A 12,196-nucleotide genomic window follows, 5' to 3' on the forward strand; every position below is an offset into this window, starting at 1 on the left:
TTGCACCTCAAAAATAGTCACATGCTCACAATGCACCGCATTACGACACATTGTGAGCTTGTAGATCTTCTATGCTATTTTTCTTTCCGATCTGCTTTAAAAATATTGGTATTTTTCACATAGGGGTTCAAATTCAAAGGTCACTGGTTACAGTGTGCACATCTTTTTCCAGTTCTCCTCTGTTCATTGCTCAGCCACACAGGGAGAGAGAGAAGTATTCCATTATAGCTGACTGACAGCCATGCTCACCTGACTGTGGCATTAAATTCCCGTATTTAGTCTTTCAAGGACGACGGTTGCGAAAATGGGCCCAAAAGCTATTCCCCTGGGGAATCCACTGTACGTGTAGAACATGAGTCACAGCAGCTTGTGAACGTCACCTTGCAATGTATATAGACAGATGAACTCTTCTTGTGAATAAGTCAGGTGTCTCACTGGCACATCTCATTCCAATGCGTCATGCATAATTTCCCATTTCATTCATACAGAGAGGGTATTCTTTCAGGGAAAGACAGACTTGAGCAACCATGACATGGGGGGGAAAATGAGAAACTTATTTTTCATTTAGAGTCACGCTTTGTTGCCCAGGCTAATCCTATTTGGGAAGGAGGGGATTCTCCCTCCTGAATCCTGCCAATAGCATCATGAAAAAGGGGAAAATAGCAATCCTTTATCTCCATAGCCCAACATATTTGAGATATGCCACATATAGAGCCACCAAGGCTATCTTACCCAAGGTTTGCCTTGCTTTTACAATTTAATGCAAAAGGGGAAAATAGCAATCCTTTATCTCCATAGCCCAAAATATTTTAGATATGCCACATATAGAGCCACCAAGGCTATCTTACCCAAGGTTTGCCTTGCTTTTACAATTTAATGCAAGATGCAGTAAATGATCAATATGTCTGCTGTAGCCCAGTCGCGTAACGAGGCAACAGTAGGCCCCGACGCGAGGTGGTCACAGCGGGCCCTCATGAACGTGCATGTGCGCCCGGACTGCGCGTGCGCGCGATTTTTCGCGGGTTTGTGACGGATTTCGGGTACATAAACAACGGTTTTGTAACCGACCAAACACTACTGAATGAAAGAAAAACACAGAAAACGGCCATAAAAGTCAAACATCTATATAACGGTCAACCCCTCCTCCCATAAAATTTACGTGACAGTCATGGTCCGAATTTGAGATATTATGTTGAGACATAAAATCAACCTTGGTTAACAATTACAATGTTAAGGGGCCCACCCAGGTTTATTTTTTAATTCATTATTTTTTTTTTTATATATAATTTTTTCTTTGGGGTGGGGAGGCCCCTAACGTCATGGGCCCCAACGCAACCACGTTGTCTGCGTGACGGTAGTGACGCCCCTGCCGTAGCCTACTGCCCACAAAAATATTGAAACTCCAACAATGAAAGATGATTAGTAAGATGATTAGTAGCCTACTTAATAAAGAAAAACTTTATTTATTTCAAAATAATTTCACAATGTTGCAAAAAATAGCAGATCTACAAGCTCACAATGTATCATCGTGTGTTATGAGCTTGTAATTTAGATTGGCTATTTTTGTCATACAATTAAGTATATAGGGCGTTCCAATATACAACATAAGCATTCCTGGGGCACAACCAGTCTCTTACGCAGACAACAAAGGAGCTAGGGCATACAGGGTTAGAAAGTTTGTTGTTGACAGAATAGAGGGTAGATTGTATTCACATTCTCCAATACTATCCAAGGATGGGAAGCAAGGACTTTATTTATCTTTGCTTTTGGTTAACAAAAAACTATTGTGTTGTTGATATTTAAAGATTTATCACACCTTCAGAAACAAGTCCACTTATTATTCATGATTTTCTCTCCATATTGAATTACAATACAAGTGGTTTTGCATAGGAAAACAATTCTAGAAATAATGAATCCAACAAAGCACCCATGGAAAGGTAAACTGGTGGCACTGTTAGAATGGAGGTACTGGTGTAATGAGTATAATTTCTCAATGATCTCTGGCAGTACTGGTGTGGGACAATTCACTTTTCCTTCATGAATACAATTTTAGGAATACAGTACATGCCCTTACTTTTATTGCTACCACTATACCTCTAATAGTAGCTTTAGGAAAGTGGCGATGATCAATTATCATCATTATTTTCCAGCATGGAAAGGTAAACTGCATGAAAAAGAATCCACTATGGAAAATTAATCACATGCACACTAGTGGACATGCACATGCACACTAGTGGACCTACCAATGTGTTACCACTTTTGCACCTTATGCTTAACCGCATGTACATACTGTACCTGCTGGTCTTATGCCATGTGTAGATATCTTGATCTTTATATGTTCTCTTTGATGCTTATTTAAAGGTGTTAGATTGTTTTCTCCCTGCTCTCTCTCTCTCCCTGCCCCCCCCCCTCTCTTTTTTTCTCCCTTTCTAGAAACAACAAAGATTATGGAGTTTACAGAAAATGATAATTTCACCCACTTTGTTGATTGACTACTGTTGGCGTATATTATGTCTATGACCGTTGGTTTATAAAGCATTGAATGTCTTGGGCCAAAATGATTTTGTGCTGATAATATATATGAACCATCCAGACCTCTCAGGTCGTTTGAGACAGGTCAGGTCAGCAGTCAGAACCAACGGTAGGGAAGCAGTGTTCAATATTTACAGTATCTACCACATATCTTGGGCACTACAATTTTTTTCTCTTATTTTTATGTTTTATTTATTCAAAGGTCCTTCTATAATGTGTTTCTTCTGCACTGCCTTATGCTCTGTGTCTTATTGCCTGAGTGCCTAATATGTTTTATGCAAAGCACTTTGAATTACAGTGCTGGAAATATACTTTTATTGCTCCTAGTATTGATGATTTCTTGTATCGTATTGTACTTTATATGTCTTGATCTGATGAATTAAATACATGCAGTATACTGTATAGGACCTTAATGGAAACATGCCCTCAGGGATTTTTGTGTTATCCTTTTACATAATTATTATATAACTGTACCTCTTTACTTTTTGCAAACTGTTAATAAAGTACTCAATCAGTTCAAATTTGCTCTACAAATAAACTTGCCTTGCCTTGCCTTACCTTCTCTTGCCTTAACTTACACAACGTGTCTTTTCTTTGTCCTTTTACCTTCAATACTGTGTGCATTGGTTCGTGGATATTTAACAGGTGCAATAGAGATGGTGGGGTACAGATGGCCAGTGAGCCCCTAACGTGGACCCGATCTGCCTGAAGCGTTCACCTTGCCCTCTGTTTCCTACGCTCTGGCCCCATGGGCGGACCACTGTCAGACCCTTATCAAATCAAAACTGACTGAAGACAGGCGCCGGCAATACACGCCACCTGTTCCTTTCTGTCTCCCATCTCTGCGTTTGTGCCTCGGGCTGGCCTGTTATTGCTAAAGATTGATGCAGCCCTTAGCAACAAGTTTTGTTTGTCAATTGTTATTTTGAACACACTTATATAATGTGACCAATGAATTTCATAAGCAAAATATTTGATTACGTTAGTGTCACTGGCCCTCAATTCTCAATTGGAAATGAATGTGACTTTGAACCTATTTACCCTTAGTATTGCTTTCCTGTCAACAAACGCAAGTGCAGACATTCATCACAATTGCCTTGGGAGAGTAAAAAATGGACATAAATACAGACAAGAACAAACATGAAATACCAATACCAAAAATATCAAGAGCTTTTGCATACACATGTGTCTTTGCATGTGCGTGTGTGTGTGTGCGTGTGTGCGTGCATGCGTGCGTGCGTGCGTGCGTGCTTACGTGCGTTTGTGCACGCACATGTGCATGCACATGTGTTTTGTATGTGTATACAACTTGTCATTTGAGCTGTATGCGTGTACAAATTGTAAATGTACGCATGTCTAAGTATGAACACACAGGCATACATGTACAGTATGTAGGCATGTGCATCCAGATGAGTGGATATTAGTGATTAACGAGGCAATTAATCTCCCTTCACCCTGGTTTCCAAAAAGTTCATGATGCTTTAAAGGACCTTGCATGTATAGCACATTTACAGTCAATATGACTCACAGTATTTAACATTAGCCCACACAGCAGTCTTTGGGAAGTGTTCAAGGCCATTAGCCAGGCAGGCCTCCACCTCAACCCGGGAGAGTGCCACCTTCTGTCATGAGAGACAGGGTTCTATGTGGTCAGCCGTAAAGGGGTCACAACCGATCCATACAAGCTGCTGTCACCGTCAAGGGCTGAACTAGATCTGTGCGATATGATCTCAAATCATCACGATTATAGCAGATCTACAAGCTCACAACGTGATGCAACACAGGTGAGGTTGTAGATTGGCAATTTTAGCTATTTTTGTATGCCACAAATCCCACCATTGTGCAACGAAGTATGAAGCCACAATGTCTTCCTCTAGAAGCACTCATGCCCCGGTGAGTGCTCCCTGTCCTTTCTTCCTGGTGTACCCTGACCCCAACAAACCATTCACTGTGGACACATGTGGCAGTGATGTGCGTGCTCCGTGCTGTCCCAAGAGAGGGAGAATAGAGAGAAAGTGGTGGTCTACTATAGCTTTTCCCTCAACAGTCTAAACTAAAGCATAATCCCAATGGGAGCTTTTGGCTTCCGTTCTTACGTGTATGGGCAACGGTTCCTTCTCCAGATGGATCACCCATCCCTGACCTGGCTCCTCAGCTTCAGAAAACCCGACGGACGGATAGTTGCTGAAAGCTCTCTTCTGCTGCTCAAGAGCTGAGCCTTGTTGGAGGCATTTATATTCTAATGCTGTAATAATAAATCTTTGTCCTGCATCAAGAAGTTGTCATATAGCTTACTGGCAATCTTCAACCCACCAGTCATTACAATATTTGTGTTGTAGAAAGCACATGTCATGTGTAATCTCTGAATGGAACTAGATAAGAATGTTGATAGACAAAAGTGACAATGACAATGTAAGTCACACCAGTATTATCAGCACAGCAGGGGTGAATAACATTACATATTCATTTACATTATTGCCTAATGCATAATTAATTGATAAGAAGTTGCCAGGGAACATGAGTGATAGTGGCAGATTAGACATTGATGAAATACTGACAATTCGGCTGGAGCTCCACACACAATACATTTAGCTTAACACACTCACTTTCAAACCACCGTGCAACAGCATGGTGAGTTACATACATGTACACTACATGGACTGTGACTGAGTATAGGACAATGAAACTAACAATGTGGTTTATCACTTAACTAGGAAAGAGTGGGAAGATGAAAGAGTGATAACATATGCTGCCTATACATATGCTGTATTCAAATTACAATTTTGCTTGTTTTTCATTTATGATGACTTTTATTGTGAAAATCCTTGCCAAAGAGAGGCTGCTTGTGTCTCATAATTTTCATTTAATGACATCTTTAACCTACCTCGAGAAATAATGACACCATAAAACTACAATTAAACATGAAAACAAAATTTCAACATTGCGTAATTGACACTGAAATAAAGTTAATTTGCCTTTACATACTCTGTGAGAAATGCTTTAGTTATTCACATTCAACTCACAGCAGAGAGACAGAGGCAGGCCTCAATAGACTATGCAGTCAGTTAGTCAGGGTGCTTGTGGGGGTTACTGCATTCATTACTTATACAAAATAAAAAAATACATCAGTTTGGCCAATCACAGTTTCCATGCATGCAGAGCCAACGATTGCCCCTGGGAAGCAGAAGAAAGCAGGAGAGAAGTTCATCTTTCAAGAAAGCACCTGTACATGTGGATCGTGCTTAATCACGACTTAATGTGTCGCAGTGCGATGCTTTGAGAGCTTGCAAATATGCTATTCGTCCTGCTACACCGTCATACGACGGTGTATAAATCACGGTGTATATAATAAGCATATTAATAAGCATAAACCGGGCTTCAGAATACTCCATCTTCCGGCTTCCCTCAGCCCCTCTCCCAGGAGGAAACTCTAGCCTCAGGTCTGATAACAAATAGTGAGACAAAGGCTTGCTGGAGAAATTCCAGATGGCTTGACAGGCTATCCAAGTAAAATAAACTAATTAGCATTGCACAGCACTGACAGGGAGTTTCTTTTGTGTGGTTTTGTGGAGTGGGGCGGGGGTGATAACGGTAGACAGTGTTATTTAGCAGATATGGAGCCTCAAAATGGGAATTGATAACTTTCCCTATTTATACTTGTCATTGCAATGCAAAATATAAGGACATGTCTTGTCCTGGTATTATAAATAACAAATAATAAGCATACAGATTTTTTGGGTAATATAATGTAAATGTGTACATTCATTATGTCTGTCTGAGCTTACTTGTGCTATGTTATAGTAATTTTAGCCCTGCAGTTCAACAGGTTGGCATCTTATTTACCTGACCGTAGTCTGACTGAAAGAGTGGTAGACAGTAGACGCCTGTAATAGAGTTTAAGCCGATTAGGGATGCATGAGAGCTCCAGGGCAGTGTGTGAAGGTACTAAAATATCACTGTGCTATAATCAATGTATTCACAATGGTTATCCCACTGGATACTGACACTGGAGAGCTTTGAAATGGTACTGTAATCACTGACCAGAAGTATTGCCTTTAGGACACAGGAAGCTTGGAAAATATATATAAAATAAACTAAAACAGACAAGACTAAATTAGACTGTGCTGAGACGCCATTTAGGCTTTAAGGCTACAACATTTATAGGCTTGATTCACTGAAGGTTTTTACACTGTAGTGTAAAGTACAGCTAAAAAGACCTGAATGCCATGAAATAAGCCACGCAGAATGAGTAACAGCAGTAACGAAGTGTCCATTTCTCTATTACTTGCTAAAAAGACAGCATCGCTCCCCAACTATAGTAGTATAAGCAAGAGCAATGCCTTGATGGATGGCAGTAAATCAAAAGTCTTTGTGCTGTCTGTGTGATCACTGTGACTATTCACAATGGCTGCTATCACTGCTGCCAGACAGTGTTGCCAATAAATCCTTCAATCAAGGGACACGGTAATCCATAATCCATTCAGCATATGTCTCTACCAATTTTCAGAAACTGCAATTACAGTATTTGAAGATACTCTTTGTCTGTCTTTCTCCTTTAGGCACATTTCATGTAATACAACACAGTAAAAGTTTTCAGTGTACATTTAACTCTCAGAGTCTCCATGTTTATGTATACACTCGCCATTTTAATGTGTATGTATACCTTCCCCATTTTGATGTGTTTGAGTTGATGTTAATGGGTCTTGAAGTGTCTTTTACCCTTTCAGTTTGGCATCTTAATAGATCCTCAACAAATTGTTTGGTTTTCCATTACAGAGTCAGACTGCACTTGACTTCTGTCAGCATTTGCCAGATTCCTCACTTCAAATAATGTGTTTACAATCTAGTGTAGACACAAGTGGCTTGTAAAGGGCAAAGCCAAACACTGTCTTGTAACAGCTGTTCAAAATGGACCAGCCACAGACGCCCAGGCTGTGATAGTATGCAATGCAATTCAGTGTTGACGGATTCCAAAGCAGTGTGGCCCAAGAGCAAGAGGCAACCAAAACAAGTTTATCTTTCACAGGATTGGCATGACATAACCATGTTGCTGGAAGCCCAGCACAGATTGAATCAACAAGTAATACCAGAATAATGAAAAGCATATTCAGATTCATTTTAACGAGCGGCGGTTAGCCGTTAACATCCCTAATATGCACTACATCCCTTTGTAATATGTGCAATTGATTCTCGATGCAGAATCATGATGGTTAAACAGATAACAGATTTGTATATGTAGAATTTGAGACAGAGTGGTCAGCAAAATCAACAGAGGCTAACTTTCCCTGCAATTGAAATCCACACCAGTGTTGTTTGGCCTCAGTTTGTTTCATGTTGAGCAGAACCCTTCTAGCAGTGTCTTTCTGTATGCTAATGTCCTCCCCCCGCTGGGTGAGAGTCGCCTCCACAGCCACACAGGGGTCTGTAATTAATCCATCAGAAGCTTGTGAAGTTTTTGCCCATTTTAACTGGACTGTCCGGTGGCAGAGGACATCGAGATCTAGCCAATCAAACCCAACCACAAAGCCCTTCGCTTGTGAGTCCACTTTTTCAGAATCTTTCCTCCTGAAACCCACACTTTTCTAGTCTGTTTTGTGGCTACTTGTTCACAGATGCTACATATTATGTTCTTTCATAGATGTATGTTGTTTGTGTGTTCACATATGCTACAGTATATTATATTATTTAGATATAAAGTAGGTTTGATGTTTACCTGCTTTACTAGATACTTTACATTTGGACCCCTGGTGGGCCCCAGACCAGATGTTGAGAAACTGACACACTGACACAGCCATTGTCTAATAATAACATGGCAGCTTCCCTGTAGAAACAGTTCTTGGAGGCCAGTCTGGAGCCATGTGGAACTATGTAGTATGCTGCCATAATCAATATGTCCATATTTGGGCAAAAATGTTTGGGGTGGAGGGACATACATGTCGATGGCGCTGATTACGTCATCAGTTCTGCCCAAATATGGAGAGACAAACTAGCAGGCTGCAACTTAAAACACATGTCGTCTAAAAAAGGATTCACTTAGAGAGACGTCCTTCAGCTGTTATATTGTTATTCTAGAGGAATACATTTTATAGTGGCAGGTATTCGTCTCCGGTTTCGTGTTGAAGAGTGAGCCATATCGCAAAGTGACCAGAAAATTGCTAGCTATAGCAAAGCCTTCAAGCTGCTAAATTATCCTGTCTTTGTCAGTTACAGAGTGACCAAAACCTGCACAGGCCACATACTGGCAGCGGGGTTAGCGCAGTGTATCCAGGTCTCATAAAGGATTATTCACAGTTGTGTCATTCACCAAAATAATTTAAAAAAAAAGAGTGGTGTCCTCAAGTGGCCATTCACCATGGATAACACACACACACAGACGGTGGAAGAGGTTTATGGCTTTTTTAATGTGAATGAAAGCATCGGTCTGGGGTTAGACCAAGTGAAGAAAAAATTAGAGGAATACGGACCAAACGAATTGCCAGCTGAGGAGGGTAAATCTCTCTGGAAACTGTTGATTGAACAGTTTGAAGATTTACTTGTGAGAATCCTTCTTCTTGCTGCTTGCATATCTTTTGTGCTGGCCTGGTTCGAAGAGGGAGAGAAGACCACCACTGCATTTGTAGAGCCTTTTGTTATCCTACTGATTCTCATAGCAAATGCCATTGTGGGAGTTTGGCAGGAGAGAAATGCAGAAGATGCTATTGAGGCACTCAAGGAGTATGAGCCAGAGATGGGGAAGGTGTACCGCCAGGACAAAAAGAGTGTCCAGAGCATCAAGGCAAGGGACATTGTGCCTGGGGACATTGTGGAGGTAGCTGTTGGTGATAAAGTGCCTGCAGATATCCGACTTACATCTATCAAGTCTACGACGCTGAGGGTTGACCAATCAATTCTTACAGGAGAGTCTGTGTCTGTGATCAAACACACAGAGCCTGTGTCAGACCCCCGTGCTGTCAACCAGGACAAGAAGAACATGCTCTTCTCTGGCACCAACATTGCGGCAGGCAAAGCTGTAGGTGTTGTGGTGGCCACAGGGGTCAACACAGAGATAGGAAAGATCCGTGATGAGATGGCATCCACAGAACAGGAGCGCACACCCCTGCAGCAGAAACTGGATGAGTTTGGACAGCAGCTTTCTAAGGTTATTACGCTGATTTGCATTGCTGTGTGGATCATCAACATCGGCCATTTCAACGATCCTGTCCATGGTGGCTCCTGGATACGCGGTGCCGTCTACTACTTCAAGATTGCTGTGGCTCTGGCTGTGGCGGCCATCCCGGAGGGTCTGCCTGCTGTCATCACCACCTGCCTTGCTTTGGGAACACGCCGCATGGCAAAGAAGCATGCTATAGTCCGCAGCTTGCCCTCTGTGGAGACCCTGGGCTGCACCTCCGTCATCTGCTCTGACAAGACTGGCACCCTGACCACCAATCAGATGTCTGTCTCTAGGATGTTCATAGTTCACCAGGTTACAGGTGATAGCTGCGCTCTAGAAGAATTCACTGTAACTGGGTCTACATATGCCCCTGATGGACAAGTGTTCCATGAAGGTTACCCAGTGAAGTGTTCCCAGTATGATGCCTTAGTAGAGCTGGCCTCTATCTGTGCTCTCTGCAATGACTCCTCACTGGACTACAATGAGACCAAAGGTGTGTATGAGAAGGTTGGTGAGGCCACAGAGACAGCACTCACCTGTCTGGTAGAGAAGATGAATGTCTTTGACACTGATGTTAAGGACCTGTCCAAGATTGAGAGGGCCAATGCCTGTAACTCTGTAATCAAGCAGCTGATGAAAAAGGAGTTTACCTTGGAATTTTCCAGAGACAGGAAGTCCATGTCTGTGTATTGTACACTAAAGGTGCGCTCCTCCATTGGCAAGATGTTTGTCAAGGGTGCCCCAGAGGGAGTTATTGACAGGTGCACTCACATCCGTGTGGGTGGGAAGAAGGTACCAATGACCCCTGGCATTAAGGAAAAGGTGATGTCAATGATCAGGGAGTATGCAACAGGCAGGGACACCCTACGCTGCCTGGCCCTGGCCACACGGGACAAACCCATGAGCAAAGAGGAGCTTGTGCTGGAGGACTCAGCCCACTTCATTGAATATGAGACTGATCTGACGTTTGTTGGCTGCGTGGGCATGCTGGATCCTCCCAGGGCAGAAGTGGCATCCTCCATCAAACTCTGTCGCTTGGCAGGCATCAGAGTGATTATGATCACCGGAGACAACAAGGGTACGGCTGTGTCAATATGCAGACAAATTGGCATCTTTGGAGAAGATGATGATATCTCGAGCATGGCCTTTACTGGCCGTGAGTTTGATGATCTGTCGCCTGCTGCACAAAGAGAAGCTGTGGTTAAAGCCTGTTGCTTTGCCCGTGTTGAGCCCTCTCATAAGTCAAAGATTGTGGAGATCCTACAGTCCTATGGTGAGATAACTGCTATGACTGGAGATGGAGTTAACGATGCTCCTGCCTTGAAGAAAGCGGAGATAGGCATTGCCATGGGTTCAGGCACCGCTGTCGCCAAGACTGCATCCGAGATGGTGCTGGCAGATGATAATTTTGCCACCATCGTAGCTGCTGTGGAGGAAGGACGAGCCATCTACAACAACATGAAACAGTTCATCCGATACCTCATCTCCTCAAATATAGGAGAGGTTGTCTGTATCTTTCTGACTGCAGCACTGGGTTTCCCTGAGGCCTTGATCCCAGTTCAGCTGCTGTGGGTCAACCTGGTGACTGATGGTCTACCTGCCACAGCCCTGGGCTTCAACCCCCCAGATCTGGACATCATGAAAAAGCCACCACGCAATGCCCGTGAGCCTCTCATCTCTGGATGGCTCTTTTTCAGATATCTGGTCATTGGATGCTATGTTGGTGCTGCTACTGTTGGTGCTGCTGCCTGGTGGTTTGTTGCTGCTGAGGATGGTCCTAAAATCAATTTCTATCAACTGAGCCACTTCCTGCAGTGTGGCCCAGAGAATCCAGACTTTGAGGGCCTGGACTGTGCTCTGTTTCAGTCTCCCTATCCAATGACCATAGCCCTGTCTGTCCTGGTTACCATTGAGATGTGTAATGCTCTCAACAGTGTGTCAGAGAACCAGTCGCTGCTGCGAATGCCTCCCTGGAAGAACGTGTGGCTGCTGGGAGCCATCTGTCTCTCAATGTCCCTTCACTTCCTCATCCTCTATGTAGAGCCTCTGTCCATCATCTTCCATATCACACCTCTGAACCTGACCCAGTGGCTGATGGTGCTGAAGCTCTCGCTGCCTGTAATTCTTCTGGATGAGATGATGAAGTTCGCTGCCAGGAACTACCTGGAGCCTGGTAAAGAGCTGGAGAAATCTGATAGCAACAAAAGTTTGTCCTTGTCTGCATGCATGGAGGGAATCTCATGGACCTTTGTGGCTATTTCCCTCCCCTTGGTGCTCTGGCTCTACGGCACCTCCTGACCGACTCCTTGAGTATATATTCGGACTTTTCCAGCCTCCCCCCACTTTCCACTCCCCTCTCTTTTCTACATGCATAGCTAGTGTGTGTGTGTTCGTGTGTATAGTTACTGTACATGTTGCTTGTGTGTGCCTCCCAAGTGTGCACGAGCAGGACCAAGTTTAACAAATGAAACATAACAATTAATATGAAATTAACCACACACAAAAATATAT

The 12,196-nt window shown here is 43.0% G+C and overlaps 1 protein-coding gene across 1 annotated transcript; it reads left to right on the forward strand.

Moving 5' to 3' along the window:
- Window positions 1–8,884: 8,884 nt before the first annotated feature.
- On the forward strand, window positions 8,885–11,983 carry LOC308078900 (sarcoplasmic/endoplasmic reticulum calcium ATPase 2-like; the record flags this gene model as incomplete). The annotated part of the gene is made up of 1 exon (XM_080420241.1): window positions 8,885–11,983. The coding sequence occupies one exon, from the start codon at window positions 8,885–8,887 to the stop codon at window positions 11,981–11,983; it is 3,099 nt and encodes a 1,032-aa protein (XP_080276367.1).
- Window positions 11,984–12,196: the final 213 nt, after the last annotated feature.

The sequence above is a fragment of the Gymnoscopelus braueri genome, assembly GCF_963280865.1.
Source record: "Gymnoscopelus braueri genome assembly, chromosome: 22".
Taxonomy (NCBI): Eukaryota; Metazoa; Chordata; class Actinopteri; order Myctophiformes; family Myctophidae; genus Gymnoscopelus; species Gymnoscopelus braueri.